This window comes from Eretmochelys imbricata, chromosome 8 (assembly GCF_965152235.1).
Source record: "Eretmochelys imbricata isolate rEreImb1 chromosome 8, rEreImb1.hap1, whole genome shotgun sequence".
NCBI classification, from domain to species: Eukaryota; Metazoa; Chordata; order Testudines; family Cheloniidae; genus Eretmochelys; species Eretmochelys imbricata.
Genome location: NC_135579.1, coordinates 19160109 through 19183426, shown reverse-complemented (window position 1 = coordinate 19183426; position 23318 = coordinate 19160109). Strand labels below are relative to the sequence as shown.

General features: G+C 38.2%; 1 protein-coding gene across 2 annotated transcripts; it reads left to right on the top strand.

The window, feature by feature from the left end:
* The first annotated feature begins 1041 nt into the window (after positions 1–1041).
* On the top strand, positions 1042–23294 carry SFXN1 (sideroflexin 1). 2 transcript variants are annotated; one of them, XM_077824924.1, is made up of 11 exons: positions 1042–1272; positions 2047–2217; positions 5858–5956; positions 6574–6649; positions 8481–8566; positions 9737–9864; positions 11603–11652; positions 14311–14398; positions 18221–18270; positions 19111–19158; positions 20930–23294. In XM_077824924.1, the coding sequence occupies exons 1-11, from the start codon at positions 1103–1105 to the stop codon at positions 20990–20992; spliced, it is 1029 nt and encodes a 342-aa protein (XP_077681050.1). In that variant the 5' UTR covers positions 1042–1102; the 3' UTR covers positions 20993–23294. The 2 variants fall into 2 exon arrangements, with proteins under 2 accessions (XP_077681050.1, XP_077681052.1); XM_077824926.1 differs by lacking the exon at positions 14311–14398.
* The last annotated feature ends 24 nt before the right edge of the window (positions 23295–23318 follow it).

Here is a 23318-nt window from a genome sequence, read left to right as displayed (position 1 = left end):
CTTGTGTTTGATCACATAGTGGATTGTATCTGTTTGCTTTTCTCTTCTTTTTCACTGAAGTCTGTAAGTCTGTGGTTGTTTTCAATACTAGACAGAATATCGTACAGTTTAAAAATTCATGTTTAGAAATGTATTGAAAAAACATTGTTTTTATGGTCCCATATAGGCCCTTAAGAAACACAGTGGTTTGTCTTTAACATCACTTCTCAGTTAGATGTATAAATTTGTTTATTAACCCCAACCAATCATTATTCATTAGCATTTTCCATATACTTATTTAGTGATTAGACAGAATGAATGGTTGAGCAGATGATATTTGGTCTTGGTGTGGAAGCAACTATTATTACTGCAAACTATGAATAAGTTACCCTGTTCTACTGAGGTGGCAGAACACTGCTAGGTCTGTGAGGTTAACTGGCAGAGGTGCTCTTCCCGGCCTTTATGCCTAGGAAAACTGGCACACCTTCTTCGTATTATGGATTGCTGGGTAACACTTTTTAAAATAAAGAATAATCTACAGTAAAAGATATTGTATTGTGTGTTTCTAACTTTAATTTTGTTTTGCTGTTCCAGAATTTTTTTACAGGCTTTCTCACAAAATACAGTGGTAGAAGAATAGTTCAACTCACTTAAAGCATGTCTTCTCAAAACATTTCATTTTTAATTCGCTTTAAGTCCCCTTATTCCAGTCTGGTGGAGTGTCGCGAGAATACATAATTAATTCAAGTAAAGCAAATACTGAACTAGTATTTTGCATTATCCATTATTTTGTGAGGCTATTATCAGTAAAATTCTGCTCTTCAGTTACTCATCTTCTGAGAACCATTCTTTTACTGTGCAGCTATTTAAGAGAAGGAATGTAGAAATATATATGTATGTTCAGATCAACTTGCACTTGTTCCTCGTGTGACTGACAGCTTTGTTGTTTGTGGAAAGCATATGGGATAAATGCATTGCATTCAAAGTATGTACTTGCTCATTTAGGATTTTTAATGGAATTTTAGAGTGTTTGGCACCTGGCAAGATTACACCCTTAGAGGTTCTCGGTACATTATTACAAGAATTATCAAACTGAAATCTTTTTTCTTTGCACATAGAGTTCATGAAAATGTCAGCAGATATACCATTAAACATTAATATCAAGGAACCCCGTTGGGATCAAAGCACTTTTGTTGGAAGAGCCAATCATTTCTTTACTGTAACAGATCCCAGGAATATTTTATTACCTAATGAACAACTAGAAAATGCAAGAAAAATTGTGCATGATTACAGGTATGATAGTTGGATATTTTTGGCCATCAGTAATAATGACAGTTTTTTTCTTGGACCTTAAGTGATTGTGGTTTGCTAAGTGTCACTCATATCAACAGGTGATTATATCCATCTAATGAAATATTTAAAACATTTTCAAAGCAATATCGCTTCCTCTAGGTATTCTATTGTATCTTCTTGTAATGCCAAGTATATGTGATATTTATGTTTCTGGAGTTATGAATTAGCATCTAGAGTTATGAATCAACAAACGACATGGTCTGAGAGCCCATGCTAAGAAAGCACTCTGGTCTATGGATGAGCTGTCTGATTCCAATAAATAGTTGGTATGGCAGCAATACTGAGAGCTAACTTTGACTACTTGTTCTATTATTTGAGATAAATAGCTTCTCAGATACCTGAAGGTAAATTTTCAGACTTGGGCATGGGTTTTTGTCTGTGTGATTATTAGTGACTTTAATGGAAGTTATATAGCTGAAATCTCTACATTGTTTTGAACAGGTAGAAGTTTGTTATGGACAGTATCAGGTACCTAAGGTACCTAACCATTGCAGGGAATTTTGATTCTTTCTTCAGCAAGCTATGTAAAGGCAAGTCTACCAAATGCACTTGTCAGTGGGATTCTTAACATGCAGTACAATAGAAGCTAAAGTACAATACTCACTTCTATCTTTTTAAATTTATTCTGTTGATCCAAAAGTCCTTTGGTACCATATTTGTTTGTTTTTACTAATTGCTATATTTTATAACCACATTTTTGTATTTGTTTCCAAGACAAGGCATTGTGGCTCCTGGGTTGACAGAAGATGAACTATGGAGAGCAAAATATGTGTATGATTCAGCTTTTCACCCGGACACTGGTGAAAAGATGGTTTTGATTGGCCGAATGTCAGCTCAGGTGCCAATGAACATGACTATCACAGGTTGTATGATGACCTTTTATAGGTAAGTGATGCCAATATAACACAAACATTGTCAGTAACTTAAGTAGGTAATATTTAATGTAGTTAGCTCATCCGAATATTTTAAAAGATGTTTTATAAATACTTTTTTAATATAAAATTTTGCCTCCTTTTCTCTTCTGTCCTTGTATCCCTTTTACCTGCATTTATTGCTAGTTTCCTGTAGAAGTAGCTGTGAGGTGAGCCTTTTATCCCACTCTAATAATTCACCAAATATCCTGCTTTTCCTCATTTAACTGAGGAAGTTGAATGTTCCAAAATCCCATCCATATAGGAGATTTATCTGGAGAACTAAGAGGAGTAGATTGTCTGAGAATTCTCACTGTAGAGATCTGGCATGTAGGATGCTCTCTGCAAAGTAAGTGTTAAACATCCTTCAGTCTATCAGTCGTCCAGTCCCATGTCCCTTTTATTACCTCTCTTTTCCTCAAAAGCACCTGAATTATCCTTACCCCAAACCTTCACAAATTCAGTGGAGTCTACTTTCAAAGGCTAGTCTTAGTAACTTCTATGAGTAGTCTTTGCACTAGAATTTTATTTTAGTTTATTTATTTATTTCTGAAATAATATTATTTTTCTTAGAAGAACCAGTGGAGGAGTTAGAAGCAATAACATTATTGTATTTGATTCAGGGATTCCAAAATTATCCTCATTTTATCTTATGTCCTCAAGAAAAGGCAAGAGCCGTTTTGCAAGATATCCTAGTTCTGTGTAAAAGGATCTTAGCCACCAAGCCCCAGCTAGGAATGTCAGAGAAATCCATCAGTGCTGCTGTTGATCGCTGACACTTCTGTCTCTTGACAGGCTTATGTGTTGGTTCATTATATTAAAATTCAAAGCCGTGAACTTTGCGAAGAAGTTACTAACCATTAACATGCTCACAATATTAGCAGCCTGTTACAGCATATGAAGAAGCAGATGGCACAGAATCTATAAATAGGGTAGTCCAGAAAGTGTCATACATCCTGCTTCCGCAAAGCAGTTGTCTAGAAAAAAATAAAGGTAACTTTCTTCATATGCAGGTTCCATTATATTCTTACCTACAGAACTAATAACCATGAACACTGCTTTATGCCTTTTCCTAATTCCCATCTTTCTTCATATCCTTACGAGACACCGTCTGATTCAAAACTAGGTTGTATCAATAGTTATTTACTAATCCAGAAGACACTGATCTCATTTGGCCAGATCCTAGACAGTGCAAAGAGATCAGAAAGCTTTCTTAAACAATCAGCTGGAGAGTGTTCTTGCAGAAGGGAAATCCTTGGATGATGTAAAGCAGGTATAGCCATTTCTACGGCACCCACTCCTTCCCTGTTCCCAACATAGAAGGCAGGAGGAGGTGTGTCAGGGGAAAGAAGAGGCATGGTTGGAGTGTCTTGCACTCCAGGGGTCTTGGGCCATTGGTCTTGAAACATCTTTTAGGGCACTGTTGCAGTTGGTATAGGATGGAACAGCTCTGAGGTTGCTCCAACTTCCCCTGGGGCTGAATCAGCCCTATCCATATTTTCCCCTTCTTTTCTTGGGTCCCCTGTTCTAAGCACAACTAGTTAGTCCTGAGGATCTAGACCTTTGTCTTTTGCAGACTTTTCCTTCAGAATAGAAAGGAACCACTGGAACATACATGAGAATGGAAGGAGAGCCTATGTGTTTGTTCAAAAATACCATTTAGGTATTGTTAGTCTGTCTACCTCTCCTGGTGATACACCGGCTGAAGTGGCTGTTTTGGGTATAGTATCTCCTTGTCGTCATTAAATCCAGGTGCAATGCTTCCTGTCACTGAATAACAGAGAGCAGAGCACATGCATTCAACATGCTGAGATCTAAACAGGATGAGATAGAAAAGAAAGGGAGATAAGGTAGGTAGGTAAAAGGATACGCATGAACATGAGAAAGGAAAGAGAAGTGACAGAGATGGAGAGAATCCAGCTATTAGTTCAGGGTTGCTTTGAGATCTGAATCAGATGTTAGAAAGCAGCAGGAATAATGAGGCATATTTGAATTGCTTGAAATTGAGATTTCTGATTTAAGATTTTTTTGAAAAAAAAATAAAGATCCAAGAAAGATCTTTAGATTTGGGATTGAAAATCTTCAGCAAATATAGTTTCTTTATTGTAGCATCTCTGCGTTGTCTCTCTGTCCATTCAATCGGTATAAATGACTTGCTGTGTCAGTACTTCCCAACAGCTTGTCATCAGTCTTTGGTCTTGGACCCTATTAATAGCCATACTGACCACCAATGCAAGGTTTCCTTTCTGTCCTTATTTTCATGCCCGAGCAAATAAATAAATTTGCGCTTTCATGCTCCACTGAAAGGAATCACTGTGGACAAAAACTAGTCCTCAATAATAGCAATTCCCTTTGATAGCCCGACCTTTCTGATCAAAATTTGAAAGCAGCAAATTACCTACGGTTTGATCCTGCAAGGTGTTTCGTGTTCTGGCCCCAAAATATTTTTGAGCGTGTAAGCAAATGAGATGTGTCCCACGTAAGCAAATGAGATGTGCATAAGTGTTCTATTGGATTGAGGACAAGAGTATTCGTCAGCTAGCAAGATTGAGCCCCTGCAAGGATAATAAAAAGAATCTATCAGTCAAAAAACCCCAAACCAATGAAAACAAATATTATTGGTGCAGTCTATATTAAGAATCGGAAAAGATTTGCTGATCTCTGTGTCCTTTGTCGCTGCTAATGGCTTGTCTTCTGGAGCTTTTCCACTGAGCAACCTGGTACTCATAATATTTAGTTGTCTGAAAAAGGCCCCACAAGTGCAATTGACTTGAATTTAATAGGAAGAATGTTCTAATCTATATTCTTTGTTCATATAAATGGGATGTTTTCCATCTCAGAATTCACAGTGGAACAGTTACCCCCCTCCCCCACACAGGCATTTTTAAAGCACCCATCTTGATAATATTATAGCAGTCATATCAGATTTTCAGACAGTAGCTTTGGAACTTGAGCATGATCTTTAGCTTTCTTGCTACCCCAACAGTTAAAGTGTTTAAATACTTTCAAGGTAGGATTTCTGTCTTGAGGCATCACCTACTAGCATTCACGCAATTTAGAAGAGGTCTCAGAGACTTTTTTTTTCAAATGAATCTGTCATTGAGCCTATATTGAAACAGATTTTACATTCATTCCTGTACAACATCAATCTTTATTGTTAGTTGAGGCAAAAATGTTTGCTTATGCTTTGAGCTAATAATGAAAAAATCACCCGTTGACTCCTGAACTCAAACAAATGTTTCAGTTTCATAGGACATGTTAAAAATTATGTCACAGTAGCAGACTGAAGAACATTTTGGAGTAAGTGGATTTAAAAGGCAGGAGTGTGTGTGTGTGTACAAGAAATAACCAGGTCTGTAAATGTAGTCTATTAATTAAGGTTGTGCTTTATTATACTGCCTGCTGCTATGGTTTTTAGTTGTGTTTCTATGTTTGTTTTTAAAAGTATTCTGTAAGAAACTAGTTTCTGATTGGCTGAAGTACTTCAGAATAACTTTGCTCAGATAAATAAGAACAGTCAAGCAGCTCTTTAGGTTCATACTTGCCCTGCTTGGTATAACATTTTTTTTTTTTGTTAATGTCCATTTTAAAAACACACTTTTTCTTGTTTTAAGAACTAGTCCAGCAGTGGTCTTCTGGCAGTGGATTAACCAGTCCTTCAACGCTATTGTAAATTACACCAACAGGAGTGGAGATGCTCCAATTACTGTCAGGTCAGATGCTTAACCAAACAGTTCGAATAACTTTGTAACCAGCACTGCCATCTGTCTGAAGATGGTTGAGCTTCAGTAATTTCTGATACAGTATGTGGACATGAGTCACTGCACAAATCAGCGTGAGTGCGTGCTAACAAGTTAGAACAGTTGCAAAGAGATGCTTGAGACTGATTTGAGATTACAATTATGTTTAACCTTTTAAAAATGAGTATAACTGCCATGAGTTAAACAATCTTTTAAATGCCAACATAATCTCTAATAGAGATCTTCATTGCACTCTTTAACCAGTCATTTGAAAATGCTAAATTAGCTTGTTACCTTGTCAGAAGCTTTGGTTCATGTCTTTAATTAAGGACATCAACAGGTTAAATATAGGGCATATGATCCTTCACAGCCTTAGTTCAGAGAGTTGGACATAGGAGCAAAAGCTAAAATGGAATGAACAGGATGAGATGCAGAGAGAAATTTGATTCCACATTAATAAAATGCAGCTTTGTTTTTAAACTAAGTTATTTTAGTACAGTATTGATTCACGTTGTTTTAGAATGTGAAGATATTACAAGCTAATACAAACGCAGGTTGTGCAAGTGCAATCATTTTTATTTTTGTTTTAGCCAGCTGGGAACGGCTTATGTTTCTGCCACTACAGGTGCTGTAGCAACAGCTCTAGGACTTAATGCACTAACCAAGGTATTGAATTTTCTTAGTTAAACTTTTATGTTTAGTAGAATTTTAGTGGCTGAGTCATCCTCTGGTACTTCTATGTCTTGTTAAACTCAATTCCCATTATGGAACTATAATCACCTACTGCTCATTTAGAACTGCGGATTGATTTTTCAGTGGCCCGTCCCTCCCTCTTGCTAGTGCAAATTGCATGTACTCCATTTTTACACTGGCAGTGTTACATGTCTAAGTATCTTTTGGAAGAAAATCAGGAAGTTAGACAAGTAACCACTAAGATATATATGCTCATAATCCATTCATGTGACAAAATATGCAGGAACATTTTTTGTAGATGCAAAACTGCACCAGCAAACATGGAGGCTGAACCTCAGTCTGGCTGAAAATTTGGCCATATGTGTCAAAGGCTATGGCTATTTCTGCAGTCAAACTGCAATCAAAGATGTGGCTCAAGTAGGCATACCCACACTAGCTTTAGGCGAGCTAACATGGCTAAAAATAACAGTGAAGACATGATGACACAGACCTTGGCATAGGCTGTACGAGCCCTTCTGAGACCCTGGGTATGTACTTGTGGTGTTAGCCATGTTAGCTAGATTAAAGCTAGTGTGGGTATGCTTCCTCCAGCTGCAATCATACCTTTGATTGCAGTTGAGTTTCAGTGTAGACATAGCTGAAGTGTGAAATAAGTAGTTTGATATTTAAGCATAAAATAATAATTATGTAGGCTGTAGTTATTCATATACCTATTTATCTTCTATTACTTACTGTTATTGTCAAAACTCCTGAAAATTTGTCAGAAGCTTTTGCCAATGAACTTAGTACTTGTATCAAAATCTTTGATTAAAACTTCTAAAATTGGCAAGAATACTATATTTTGCAGTAGCAATACTTGCAACAGTTTTCACTACCTCCCTTTTTATATTTATGTTGCTTTCACTTTTAAAATGTAGGGAATTGGAGTTTTCTTATCACCCTGATCCTGCACAAGGGATTCTGTTGAGCTTTCAAGCTGAAAGGCTTATATATTCTTGTTCCCAAAATGCTTAATTTTAATACGTGCTTGAGCGCTCCAGTGATGAGTGAAGATACATATTTCTTTTCTTGCGATTTTAGCAGTTTTTTGCAACTCTGTCTCAGACTGGCATTACAGAGTCCATGAAGCTGCTATGGAGTATGTCTGCATGTTTCAGTTAAACTGATTTCAGGTTAAAAATTTGTCTAATTCTTTAACTTAATCCTCAGATTTACCATGAAAGAAGACTCTTTATTTTTTCCTCTTCCTTTACTCGCTTCCCCCCAAAAACTAATAGCATGTCTTACATATTTTTGTCAAATTTCAGTTTTGGATAAAATGCAGGAATGACGAAATGTTCAAGAAAATCTATTTTAAGTAGAGCATAACAGATTATACAACATATTGATTTGATCAATAGCTTCTGTATAGTCAGTGCGCCTAGTTACAAAGCTACTAATATTGATGTCTGATGGATATAACCTTTCCAGTGGATGGAATTAAATGTAAGGTCTCTTTGGTGCCACTCCTTGCTATTATGCTGATAGGTATGTCAGGAAGCTCACACTTCTAGGCAAGGGTGATGCTAATAGTCAAGACTATCTCCCCTTCAACCTTCCTGCCAATGCTTACCCTGACAGAGAGGGTTGTCAGTTTTGTCAGTTAGAAGTTTTATGTCAGATATTTTTCCCCTTGACTTCACAGTGGGTTCTTTCAGAATTTTAAGTCAGAGAGAACAATCTGCTTTATATGTAAAAAAAAAATGGCTTAAGACTCTTAAAAAAGATTGTGAAACCTGAAAACCTTTTCCTCCCCTTTTCACAGCATGTCTCGCCCCTTATAGGACGTTTTGTTCCTTTTGCTGCTGTAGCTGCTGCTAATTGCATAAATATTCCATTAATGAGGCAAAGGTAAGAAAGAGAATGTGATACATTCATTCTAGAAGAAATGTAATTTTTGTGGCAACACTTGCCGATGAACTACTTGTTTTGTTTAGTTAATTTATCAGTTTTGTAATGTTTCTACATATTTTAGCTGTTTTCAATGTCGTGTATGGCATTTCAAGGGAAGTCTTTTTTAGGTTTTAAAGGCATTTGCTTAAATATCACAGGTATAAAATAGAACATCTTTGTTCTCCTAAGATATGTATCCCATTAGATCTTTGCTCTTGGATCTCAAAAGCCAAGTACCTGTCCTTCAAGAGCTGACATATAGAGACTTATAAGAACATAAGAATGGCCATAATGGGTCAGACCAATGGTTCATCTAGCCCAGAATCTTGTCTTCCAACTGTAGCCGGTGCCAGATGGTTCCAGAGGGAATGAACAGCCCAAGGCAATTTATGAAGTGATTCATCCCCTGTCATCCAGTCCCAGCTTCTGGCAGTTAGAGGTTTAGGGACACCCAGAGCATGGGCTTTTATCCCTGACCATCTTGGCTAATAGCCATTGAAGGACCTGTCCTCCATGAATATATCTAATTCTTTTTTGTTGACTGTGCGTTGTGTAGAGAAGTACTCTTTAGTGTGTTTATTCCCCCAGCAAAAAAAAAATCCCTATATTTGGCCTACAAGATTACAAAAGAAATATTTTTGTTTGGCACCAAAGGAGTTAATTTTTAAAAGCTCTCGAAAGTCTTCATTTAAAGTTCATAAAAGACGAAGGCTGCGTCTACACTGCGCACCTTACAACTGCGTGGTTATGCCGCTGCAGCCGCACTGTTATAAGGTGCACAGTGTAGCCGCTCTTTGTCGCCAGGAGAGAGCTCTCCCGGGGACAGAATAAAACCGCCCCCAATGAGGGGCGGTAGCTTCGTCGCCAGAGAAGAGAGCGCTGTCCCTAGCGGTGCTTTCCTTCATCAAAACTCTTATCATTCCGGGGGGGTGTTTTTTTCACACCCCTGAACAACAAAAGTTTGAACAACAAAAGCAGAGCACACATGGCCTACGTCACTTGCTTGGAAGTATTTTTTCGATTTGACACAGTTAAAGGAGAAAAAAGCATTTAGGATCAGATGACAAAAAAAGATAAAAATGAGTGCCACTAATTGTTATTAAACCATTTTTTTTTTTAATTCAACAGGGAACTCAAATTTGGTATCCCTGTTACAGACGAAAATGGGAACAGGTTAGGTGAATCAGCCAAAGCTGCTCAGCAGGCCATTACTCAGGTGGTTGTCTCAAGGATTCTCATGGCTGCCCCTGGCATGGGTTAGTATAACTGTAGTCAAACATAATGATTGTCCTACAGTTGTTAGAATAAACAGCTAGAGAGATTCTGAATTCTGTGTAAATGTTTCTCTACTAGATCAAACCCTCCTAAGGTTGTAGAGACAATAGTTTCGCCTCTGTTTAGACCAGTGGTTCCCAAACTAGGGGCGCCGCTTGTTCAGGGAAAGCCCCTGGTGGGCCAGGCCGGTTTGTTTACCTGCTGTGTCCTCAGGTTCGGCCGTTCGTGGCTCCCACTGGCTGCGGTTCGCTGCTCCAGGTCAATGGGAGCTGCGGGAAAGGCGGCCAGCATGTCCCTCGGCCCATGCCGCTTCCCGCAGCCCCCATTGGCCGAGAACGGCGAACCTCTTCCCACCCCTTCCCCAAAGTCCCCACCCCAAATCCCCGCCCCTGCCCCGCCTCTTCTCCACCTTGTCCCCTGAGCGCACGGCTCACCGCTCCTCCTCCTCCCTCCTGGAAAGCGCTAAGCGCCGCCAAACAGCTGTTTGGCAGTGGGAAGCGCCTGAAGGTAGGCAGAGGAGCAGTGACACAGCGCGCTGGGAGGATGGGGGGCGGCAGGTGAGGGGAGCTTGGTGGCCGCAGGAAATAACTTGGGGGGGGGGGCACGAGGAGCTTGGCAGGCCACAGCAAATAACTCCGCAGCCCATATGTTTGAGACCCCTGGTGTAGACAGAGCCTTAGGCCCAGATCTTCAAAGATATTTGGCTCCTTAACTGCCATTGAAATCGATAGGAACTGTTGCCTAAATACTGCTGTAAATATGGGTCTTAGGCTGCTGTCAATGAGTGGAGGTAACTTCTACTCAAATGGAACAGAATTAGTAGCTAAAATTCTGGACATATTTAACCAGTGCCAGGTTGCTGAGTGCTTGACCAGATTTTAAATAGGTGAGAAATTCTCCATTCCAATGTTTTAGAAGACAAGTTGTCAAATAAAGATAAGGAGAGATTGTGGAAGGCAGAGGGGAGCAGGAAAAGAGAAGTCAAATCAAAATGAAAAACAGTGAAATCTTCATTATGGTACTCAGTTCAATTGAAATCTTAACTGACTTCTTTAAAGTGTCCTCCTTTTAATCAAGGCAGGTGCTTAATTAGGATGATAGATCACCCATTGAGGTGTCTCAGTTAAGATGATTCTACTGTAAGGGACATATTTTTTCTGTGCTTAATTTTACACTAATTTAGGCTGCTAATACCTTGACAATGTAATCTCACAATGGATGTGCATGTTAAAATTTGTGTGCAGGCTGGTAAAACCCAAGAGATACAAGGAGACAATGGTTGTTTATGGTGTTATCACCTCCTTACTGCTGTTAATAGGTTCTGCTAACCAATGCTTTCAGCTTACTGAAAGTCAGGTGCTCTTTTTGACCAGAAGTTGTGGGGACAGTGCAGGTGCCTACACAATGGGAAAGGAGCACTGGGAGAAGATGAGTCTGCTCCAGAATGAGGAAAGTTTACAATAGACTGAATTGTCCAAGCAAAATGTTTGCACACATTGATAGAGATATGTGTAAATATTTAAACTGTCATAATTAAGCTATTTGAATAGGTTTGTTCACACTGCAAGAAGTCACAGAAAAGTATTCCAGATTCTAAAGGTGGCGTAAGATTTCCAACTACTGTTCTAAACTACTGCAAAAAGGTTTATGGAAAACTAGTTTTTGTTTGCTAAGATGTAAGCATTTGTTTTGTTTTGTTTTTTATTTTCTCACTTTCAGCTATTCCTCCCTTTATCATGAATAGTTTGGAAAAAAAAGCCTTTTTGAAGGTAAGCCTCAGTTGCTTAAATATATGCATATCGGATATAGTCACATGTATTTCATATACAAAGTATTAAGTAAATGTTACATGAAAATGATTCTATGATCTGACAGCTAACTATTATATTCCCTAGTACAGGGAAAGTTTTATCTCTGAATATACATAAAGAAACATTTAGAATATTTTCAGTAATGTGGTTTTGCCAATTAAATGATTAAATTTTTTACTGAATAGTTCGGAAATTCTGTCTAATGGTTAAAGGTCGGTCTGCCAGTCATGACTCTTGTCATGTCACCTTAGGGCTCAATCCTGTGAGGAGCTGGGCAGCTCCTTGAAGATATGCAGTCCCCTCAACTGCTGTTGAAGACAGTGGGAGTTGAGGGAGCTAAGCCCCAGTTCACGAATGCAGTTCAGAACATGCTTTACGTTAAGCACATGCAGAAGCCCCATTGAAGTCAGTGGGTCTTAGACATGTGCTTATGTACTTCAAATGAGTTGCTCAGCACCAAATAGGATCTAGCTCTTTAACCTGCCTGTGCTTCAGTTTCCCCATCTGTAAAGCAGAAATAATAGGGTGTTATGCTTGCTTAAGGTTGGCAGAGTGCTTTCATATATCGCTCTGATCAGAGGTGCTATCGAAGTATTATGAAATATTTTAATTATTCATTTGAACAGTCCCTGTCCTTCACCTCAGCACTGTCTAAATAAAAATTCTATGAAAGGAATGAGTATATTACTCTGCATAGCATCATGTATGTGTAGATGACATTTTGGTCAAAATCTAGGGAACATTTATCTGAATCAGCTAACACAGTGGGTTGCGCACAGATTGCAATCTGATTGCAAATGATGTTTGTGTCACCTGCCTTTCCTCAGTTCCCCCCACCCCAAAAAATGAATGAGCCTACCGTATTATAAAATACAATAACTATGTTTTTTTAAAAAAATCCAAAATATGCAATTCTTCTCTGTTCAGCAAGATTTGCTTGTTTCAGTGCAATACTTGTAAACATTGAATTTATTACAAATACAATGCAAATCATTTTAGGGTTTTTTTTAAGTTTGGGTCAATAAAGAGAGGTTCTGCTTAGCTGCAATCAAAAAGTATCTTGAAGTGGAAAAAAATGTGGTTTGAAAATGACCCATTAGCATTATGGGCAAACCAAATATTGGGTGTGCGTGTTTCAGCAAGTATGATATGATTCTCATATTTTATTTAAGCTAATGTAGTGTGATATCCTTATCCAGTTGTTCATATTATGTTGGTATAAATCTAATTCTGATCTATTAAGGTATTTTGGTTAACTTTTACATTGTGTGTATGCATGAGGTTGTAATCAGCATCAATAACATTGTGAATAAAACATCATACAGATTTCACATGAGACCTGAGCCAGGGCTGTATCTCAGTTACAAAGATAGAATTTCTTTGCCCATTAATGTCCCTGGCTTCCTTTTGCATGAGTAGCTATGGACAATCTCATATCTTTGTATGGGAAAGACACAAGTTGAGTCAGGAGCATGCTTATTGTTAGAAGCAGAAAAGAAGTATTGTGTATAAACTTACCGACACTCCTTGGAAAGGTATATTTTTAGGGTAATCAGTTTTTAGATTACACATTTAGTTGTCTCTGAGGAATTATTTCTTATATTTCTAGTTTCAGAGTAACAGCCGTGTTAGTCTGTATTCAAAAAGAAAAGGAGTACTTGTGGCACCTTAGAGACTAACCAATTTATTTGAGCATGAGCTTTCGTGAGCTACAGCTCACTTCATCGGATGCATCCGATGAAGTGAGCTGTAGCTCACGAAAGCTCATGCTCAAATAAATTGGTTAGTCTCTAAGGTGCCACAAGTACTCCTTTTCTTCTTATATTTCTGTTCTTCATAGTCTTTATATTGTTGGGTTTAGATTTCACAACTACACTGCTGAAATATACACGTGTGTGTAGGGTAACCAGATAGCAAGTGTGAAAAATCAGGACTGGGTGTGGGGGGGTAATAGATGCCTATGTAAGAAAAAGCCCCAAATATCAGGACTGTCCCTATAAAATCGGGGCATCTGGTCACCCTACGTGTGTGTGAATATGCATGTTCGTAAGACTGTTTAATTTTTATTTTCTTTTGTCCCCAAATTTAGAAAACTACATTTTCCTGAAGTGCTCACTTCTTCAGAAAATTGTGTTCCTCACAGTGCTAAAACAGGGAATATAGCTATTGAATTTTGGAATGAAAATCTGTACTCTGTAGGAGACTTAAACTGCATGGTTCTCCTAACTGATAGGAGTGAAGCTCCCATGTACACACATCATATTTTCCCTAGTATAAAAGAGATATATATTGATTTGACCTACCTCTTATTCATGGACTTCTTTGACCTTTAGACTACTTGAGGCATTATAACTACAGCAGTGAACCTGAAAATTTACTGTCCATAAAGAGCAAGGACATTTGTTTTCTGAAATCAAAGGGTTTGCAAAGGTAGAGCAAAAATGGTTTTACATGTGCACGGCGTGAAAAAATTGTCCTGTGTCATATCAACTGGCATGGCAGAAACATGACATTTATGACAAAAAGAGTGAGGGAGGAATCAGTGTGTCTTTGGAGTCAAACTTCAAGTATTTGTTGTGCTGTATAATCAACATAAGGGTGTTGTGAATTTTGCAGATCAGCACACATGAGAGTTCTTCAATGTTCTTTGGTACCATCATGATCGTTTATGCTCTCCTGTTCCTTCCTCTCAGCCTCACAGACTGTGAGTTCAGGTGAAACCTTGCTCTGCAGTTAGTCAGTGGTAACATTTGGTGTAGATTAGTTCTAAAACTATTAAGGAATGAGCTGCATTTTTAACTAGCAGCTTGTGCATGTCCTCTTGAGGTTTCCAGAAGCACCATTCCATCTGCAGTATTGTGACACCACCACCTACAATCTGCTTTACTAACACATGTCCCTCAGTCTTCGCTTTGCGCACCAGCATTCCAGAAAATAATTCTTACGTGCCTGTAAAAACCTTTTTGGGTATGTCTACACGGCAATTAAAAACCTGCACCTGGCCTGTGCCCACTGACTCGGGCTCGCAGAACTCAGGCTAAGGGTCTGTTTAACCATGATGTAAACGTTTGGGCTCGGGCTGCAGACCAAGCTCCGGGACCCTCCCACCTTGGGGAGTCCTAGAGCTCAGGATCCAGCCCAAGCCTGAACATCTACACTGCAATTAAACAGCCCCTTGGCCCAAGTCAGATGGCATGGGCCAGCTGCCAGTTTTTAATTGCAGTGAAGACATACCCTTTGAGACCAAAAAGCCAGAAAATAAACAAATGCATGTCAATCAGCAAGCCTTCATTTCTTTATATCCTACCATCGAACATCTTCTCTTTTTTCTGTTTCTTCATGTCTAACAGTTTTAATGGTATCATGGTAAACTCCATTGATATTTGAATTAAAAACAAAGGCTATATGACTATATGATTATTATTTATATTCATCATCTCTGTTGACTCATGCTTGGGTATGTATGTCTGAAAACCAAGTCACAATAGCTGCTGCCAGTGGCAGGAGCCATGAACTGTATAAGTATAAAAATGCAGAATTTATAGATGCACCTCCATCTCATCTAACCCTTCCATTAGAATGTTTTGGATGCTTCTTCCATACAAACTTCTGAAAATTCCTGTTGCCACCTGAACTTTGAGATTTTTAAACCACTTCTAACGTGGTTCATAAATTCATATAAGTTCACATCCTACTTTCTCTTGTTGCTCTGTACATCATTTCTGATACTCAGATTGATTCCTGAGCATTTTTTCCCCTTTCATGTCATCTAACCATCTAACCAGATTTTCTTAGTCTGCAACTGTAACAACCATTACAAACTTTTTTTCCCAATTAGGAAGAAAGCCTATTCTGCAGTCTTTTCTCATATAGTTCTGCTCTTCAAAGAACTATCCTATGACGCATTCAAGTTCCTTCCATATACCTCTAATTCCTTAACTGCTTCCAGTAATGTTATTTATTTATATAATTGCAAATAGTGCATAGTCACATTGGGCAAGATGGCAGATTCAAAAGTTCTAACAGTGAATAGAAGCAGTAACTAAAATACCAAGTTTTCATATTTAATTGTCATTTCTACAACCTCGTTATGTGCACTATCCAACAATGACACCTGCCGCACAAACCATCCGGAAGCTAAGTCCTGATACATTCAGAACTACTGTCTTCATGAGTTCAAAGAGAGAATTCGTATTCACCAAATTATTTTGTTATCTTGTGCTTCTTTGTTTTTGTTTTCTCTCCAGCCAGATGCACATTCTGCATCTGATGCCTCTAACTTGTTTTTAGTTAAGTGTATTTTACTTATGCCTCCTTGTTTGGTTGGATTTTTTTCACCCTTCCAGATATTTGTTCTTAAAACTGATCTTTAATGCTGGCTTCTTCCTCCTACTCTTTTTAATATTAGCATAGTCCAGCAGTATTCTTGGAAAATAAAGGTCAGAACTTTATCTGCATAACAGGCATTTTTTACATCCTACTGTCATGAAAGAAAAAACGTTTCATCAAGCGAACCAGTTTATGCCAGTGATGCTGCCTAGGCTGTTAGACACACCTGTGTTTTTCTGAATAGTATCCCACTCAGATGAAGGCTGAATACCACTCTGCTTTACTGTGATAAAAGCTCAGCTCTATCTTATTATACCCCAAGTGACCTGATGCCTCTGTATTATGAGAATATCTCAACTCCCTCAGTGTTCAATACTTGGAATCTCTCAGCCATAATCCTCCCCTTGATCATAGCCTTTCACAGTAAGGAATCTGACTAACATTCCCAAAAGAGAATAGCAATCCCACAGTCCTCTGCTGCTTGTACACAAACTGTGATAAGCATACAGTCCCTGAGCACTTCTGCTCCTGTGATGCTGTTCCCACCGTCTCTTGTCATTAACTCTCCCACTGTATGAAACTAAAGCCTTTTGAACCAATCTATATGGGGCAAAGGTCAGATGAAGATGCATTAGTGGAATGTCAGAACAGTGCAGCACCACTGAATTCATCCTCCTTTATTGCCTTGATGCTGCTTTTTTCCATCTGTTGACTACTTTGGTAGCTAATAGATGAATTGGACAGTTCTCTCCTGCAACCATTTCTGGACTACAGACTGCCTCAAACAAGGAAGGGCACAATCTGCTATGTTACTTCCTCTCTCTCTGTCCCTGAAGAAAGAGCTAATTCCTGTATTGTTTTCCCACTTCTTTGTTTCTGCTGTGATCTTTTAGCACCAACCTTGTCATACTTACTTTCTTAAATTCCTTTTTGCCTTCATTCCCTATTGCTTCCATTTTTCCCTTTAAAATACTGACATTCACTTTGGTTGTTGATTCACCAGTTTCCTACAGCTGGAGGAATGCTTCTTGTGGACACATCATTCTTTATACTTACCTACTGTAGTGTGTAATCTGAACTAATTAGCTGCTTTATTTCAAATCAACATGTTACGATAGCAATTGTGTGTTTCATGCTTTTCAGAGACCTTCATTTGATGGTAATGAAAAAGCCCATCACAGCAGAGTTTCATTAAAATGTTTGGTCTTCTTTCATTAGTATTTAATTTCAACTAAAATTCTAACATAGTATTTTTTTAAAAAATCGCCGAAAGACCTGCAATAAAAGTTTTGTCTTCTTTCTAAGTACATTTGATGCGATTTGCAAAAGAAAGTGCAATAGAGATGAACTGGCCATAAATATCACATTTGTATAAAAAAAAATTTTTTTTGCTTTGCTAAACAAATCACAGCTTCTATTTTATGCTTTTCTTTAATTGTAAAAGGAGTGGGGCCCTCACACAGTTGCACAGTTCTAGTTTTATCCATAGGAATTTAGAGCCAGAACCTCAGCAATAGCTGAGAAGCACACAGAGCAAATCAAGGGGTGAGGAGAGGTTGGTGCAAAACCTTACCTTGGCACTCCCATGATCCTTAAGCAGCTGCTGGCAAGTCCTCAGGCATAAGTTAGAGCAACCTGAGGGTGCAGACAGATTGAAACAATAGTCAGGATTCAGTACAGCATAGGGCTGTCTTCATGACCAAATTCCTTATGCTGGCAAGGAAGTGGGCAGCATATGAGCCTCTATTCTGGCATATGGTTCTTTTTCACTGGGCTGAACCTCTCACTGATGCTGCTGCTACATTCTGAAGTCAGTGCTACACAAAGTGGTCTCACCGTGGAACTGGCCCCTAGACTCAAATCAGAATCCAGTCATGAGCAAAATGGGTTGTCAGCCATCTATTAATCTAGTTCCTAGTGGAGACTTATTCAGATCTGATCCAATGCACATTGATGTCAATGGGGGTCTTTCCACTGTCTTCAGAGGACTTGGGACCAGGCCCTCAAATTTAGCAGTGTTAGAGGTCAGGATTGAAGTGTGCTGGCAAAGCAGTGGGGAGAACTTGCACCATATATCTGCACCATGTTTAGCTCTTAACAGCTGTCAGTCCGTTGCTTATGAGTACACAAAATCTCCAAAAATGTTGGGAGGGAAAAGCACACTTCATTCACTATGTAATAATTATTTTTAACACAGCGGTTCCCGTGGATGAGTGCCCCCATTCAAGTTGGATTAGTTGGAGTCTGGTGAGTGAGTTTCTTGTCTACTATTTTTAACAGGTGTGACTATAGCTTCCTTGGAAGATGTAAAGAGAAACAATTTGCAAATGTTTTAAAAAATCAAGGCTGTATGTTTTTGGGCAGTAAAGCCAATGAGCATCAGAAACGATTCATTCCTTCTGTGAGGTGAGGTGTTAGCGAGATTATATCGCTTACATCTGCTCATTCTATGTCGTATTACTTATTCGTTTTTTAAAAATGAATCACAAATCTCTTGCTTCCATTGCTTCTTTTATGGTAGCCATCAGCGTGGAGAAATTACAAATGTAGATATAACCAGCAAAGGAAGGGGGTGCGCGTGGTGGCTCAGGCCTACAACTGATTAAAATAAGCTGTTTTAACCACTGCCTAAACAGGTGATAATGTAGAACCTATTCCTGTAATGTTGTGAATGCCCTCAACTCACATAAAAAGAAAAGGAGGACTTGTGGCACCTTAGAGATTAACAAATTTATTTGACCATAAGCTTTCATGGAAGTCAACGAGGGGCTTGATTCTTCACTGCCAAACCTCTTGTGCATCACTTACATCTATGCAAAGTGGGTATGAAATGTCACCAAATGAGATTTTCACTGCTTTATATGGGTGATAGTGCTTTGCGCCCTCTTTGCCCTCTGCATAGGTGTAAATGACCACACATGGTGCAAGGCAGTGGAGAATTGACTTCACTAATCACGTCACAGGACTGGGCCCTACCGTCCTTGAGAAGGAAAGAGAATAAAATGATTGAATTGTGTGTCTAGCAATGCCTTTTGAAAAAGTAGGATTCTACCCTAAATATTGTAATCTTATTTTTGTCTTTTCTAGTTTGGTGTTTGCTACACCTCTATGCTGTGCATTGTTTCCTCAAAAAAGGTACATGTGGGTTTTTTTATTCTTTTAATGTTGAGAGCCCAGAAGCACGCAAGGCATTCCACAGCAAAAAGTAAATAAGTGTCCCACCCCACCTCAAAGAGCATACAGTCTAAATTCACCTATGACAAGTGTGGGTCATACACATAAGGGAAGAAAGAAAATACAGGTGCCACAGTTACTTAGTAAGGCAGGTGTGCATATTAATAGTTTCGTTTAGTTGGGGAGCAGGGTTTAACATCTCATAGGCTGAGTGTCAGAAATGAGTTTTAGGAGGGGTTTGAATGAGAGGGGAAGACCTGGGGTTTGAGAGGCATTCCTTTGGCAGGGGCAGTTCTGAAGAAGATACAGAAGCAGGAGTGGAGGGGATGCAAAGGAGATGTTAAAGTAATGGAACAGAGAGAATAGGGTGAATGGAAAAAAGGAAATAGCTGAACATATAGATTGGGGTTGAATAACGTGGGGCCTTGAATGTCAGGACAAGGAGTTTGGATTTGATACACAGCACAGTGAGGAGCCAGTAGAGGGATTCAAAGAGGGGGAGATAACGTGGTCAAAAGGATGCATTTTTGTGCCTTAAGGTGGTGGCGTCATTTTAATGTATGCAAAAAAGTGGTAAGATCCCATTTATTTTCATTTGGAAACTCACACGGAATGGAGTTCGCCACCTGAACTGTGTGTGCTTTATTTGTAGTTTGGGTAATAAGACTGTCCCCAGGTAAGAGCCTCATCCATGTTAATGTGTCTCAAAACCATTAGCTTTGTTTGAAAATAAATATGGAGCTGACATTCATTGTCCATGAGATCCTAAAGGAGCCTGGGCAGACTAAACATTAAGGTCAGCTCAAATGCAATAAATTATGTAAACTTGGTGTAAAAACTCCACTGATATGTATTCTTTCCTTTTGTCATTAATGGAAGTCATGATTACTGCATCAAGTGGAAAAAATACTTAATGTGATTTAAATGTTGCAACTGGAGATTAGTTGGTTATCAAAGTTAGTGGGTGAGTTCACTAGCTTTTCTCTTCTGGAAACCCTGGGTCTCATTCTGATCTCACATAATTTTTATACCGGTGTAACTCCCTTGATTCCAACAATGCAGTTATGACATTGTTTGCCTTCCTGGCTAAGAAAAGGCCAAATTGTTGCAATAGCAAGGAACACGGCAGGGCTATGTTGAGTTGGATTGGCACAGTTGTACTGGCAAGTCAGTGTAGTGAGCACTGCACTCTTCCTGAGTCAGATCAGTGCTTCTTGAAATTCATCTTCATGTGTCCTGAGTTGACTCTCTAATTTTATAGGGAAATTAATTTTTTTAAATGTATTTAAGAAATTGTAGATGTTACATGACTTGTCAGATGAATTCGTTTTACAAATGAGAAATAAATGTTGCATCTACAGAATAGTTCCTTTGATTCAACAGAATAAAATAACACAGTCGTCAGAAGCAGCCAAATACAATATTTTCTGAAAGTCTCGTAAAAGGGTATAGTTTGTCTCTTCCAGCACTAAATTTACATGAGAATCTAACCAGCAGGGTTGAAGTCCAAGGTACTAGAACAGCAGCTATTTCTTGAATAGGCAGAACATCTCATTACCAAGCAAGTTAAGTTATTTTGCTTCTGATGTAAGAACATCATCTTGGGGGAAAAAATAGATCCAGAACCTCCTCCTTTCCTAATCCAAAACGCCTTGAGCAGATACATCATCTTTTTTAGTTTAGATCCAAGCATTTTTATGTGTACTCATTTTACTATCTTTCTTTTGCTCAGTTCCATGTCCGTAACACGTTTGGAGCCAGAATTGCGAGCCAAGATCCAAGAGTTCAGCCCTGATTTAGAACGTGTGTACTTTAATAAAGGATTATAATTCGAGGAAGGTAGAATGCCCTTCGAGGAGAATCTCTTGAGCTCCTTTTTTAATTGCGTGCCAATGTTGGTGAAGAGAACTCTATTTTGGCCTCTCCTTTTATTGTTAAACAATTTTGACCATCCATGTTATTTTATATAAATATATTTTAAAAAATTATGATAAAATTATCTTAAATCACAAACTCATTACTGTTGTATTGCCCATTTTGTAACCATCATTTTTTTAACTGAAAGTTTAATTGCACATATCCAAAAATGTTTACATTAGCTTGCAAGCAGCTAAAGACAAAACTCCTCAAAAAGAAAAAAAATCAAGCACACAAAGAAAATCAGATGATCTTTTCTGAGATTTGTTACCTGTTCCTAGGGTTGCCAACTTTGTTTGGATGAATTCCTGGAGATTTCATCACATGACATAATCATTAATTAAAGATTAATCTTTAATTCCTGGAGACACCAGGGCAATCCTGGAGGGTTAGCGACCCTACCTGTTCCACTGTGAGTGGGCAGGAATCCAAATTTTCATTTTTCCCTCAACGTAGGGAAATGTCTTTCTAAATGTCTTTGGCCCCAAGGTTCAAGTTGTGACCACAAATCCTTTTCTTCAGGCCCTCCCTGTCCAATGTTAGCGTTATAAGAGTAATAACTCCAAAGAACAGTTATACTGTGGCCATGCCCCACTAGCCTCATTTGCCATTGCTAATAAATAACAGAAGCAGTTAATTTTATTTTGCCTTATTTTCTTGTGTCTTATAATCTTCAAACTTCATGGAAAGTTCCTGGGGTTTCCTTTTTAACTACATTCAGCACATACAGTCCTGCTGTGTTCAGTCCTTTAAGAGTGCTCTTGTTTTCTGAGTAATCAGTATTGCAGCAGTACAATCTGCCAAACTTTTTTGCATATGATGGTTGTTTGGCCAACCTCTCTGTTCCTGGAAAAGCACAAAGGAAACATATTGTATGCTGCTGTTTTAATCAATTACTGCACAAAATTACTGAACGCTTTCTATTACATTTCATCATATTCTCAGTGTATCCAATAACACACCCATTGTATTACCCAGGCCCACCTATATTTAATATACAGTATACTTAATGTAACATTAGAAAGCTTAAACTTAAAGAGCCAAATTCTCCACTGGGACAGATTTGTGAATCTCCACTGACGCTGTGCCAGTTTGCACCAGCAGAGAATTTTGTCCCACATTTTTAGATGTTCAAAGTAATATACACAATGACTGGTGAGTGTTTTACTGACAGTATGTTGTTATGCAGTGACTATATAACATAGCTAATGTCTGGCAGTTTAGAGAACAGTCTAGTGGCAGATTTTGCTTGACTGTGATCAGAGTGAATTTTCTCATAAAGCGGAGATTTGTTTGATGGCTTGTTACTTTTATGTTTGATCTAAAAGGATTAACAGATCTGAAGCTTTAGTCCCCTTAAATGCCACTGAGCCTTACCTGCATTTCTTCTGTAATTACCTACCTTCACATTTTTGTCTTAACCTTTCTAGTTGGGAGTGAGCTGGTTTCCCCAGTGAATTCTGACTCTAGATATATTTTATTGCAATAAATAGTTCTGCATGAGAAGAAATGAAAAACATAAATTCCAAAAGATTTGTGTTATGCTTGAATGCTTTCGAAATACATGTAGAAGTGTATACACATCTGCAGAGGAGCCAGGAAGGAATTTATTTAATTTTTACAATCTCCTATTTAAAGGAGCTTGTCTCATTTTTAAACATGCCATTTCTCCACCCATTGATTTTTGAACTCTTGCAATCAGATTATTTTATGTGAACTCACTTACTCAGTTTTGAAAAATCTGAAATGTGCAAATGTTCTATAAAAATGATATAGCCTAGTTTAAAGAATGTTATTGATAGATTTCAGTTAAATAAAGGAGATTCTTCAGTGACCAAAGTATAGATCTGAGGAGAAAAAATATCATGGGTATATATTTTTTTGTTAACTTTCTTTTCTGAAGCTTCAGTCTATTAATGCTTTTCTACAGAACTAATATCTGTACAGTTTCATGATATTATTAAGCAGAACAAAATAGTATAAAGATCAGACAATTTATACTGATCTGCTAGAAATAGAATGTTTTTCAAAAAATATTTCCAAGTAAAGTGCAATAAACCCTTACTTAAAACTAGAAAAATAGAATAGTTATATTTCCACTTGGGGAATATAATTTTCAGTGATGCAGTGACTGACTACATTTTTAATTTAAGTATTATCACAATGTCTTGCCAGTATTGATGGAGTTAATGTTCTATTTAAAG

Bases quoted from the DNA above. Each gene is read 5' to 3' on its own strand.
- SFXN1 (XM_077824924.1), top strand. From the start codon at position 1,103: ATGAAAATGTCAGCAGATATACCATTAAACATTAATATCAAGGAACCC. The intron at 2,218-5,857 runs GTAAGTGATGCC...TCTTGTTTTAAG, and splicing joins TGTATGATGACCTTTTATAG to AACTAGTCCAGCAGTGGTCT. The intron at 5,957-6,573 runs GTCAGATGCTTA...TTTTTGTTTTAG, and splicing joins GATGCTCCAATTACTGTCAG to CCAGCTGGGAACGGCTTATG.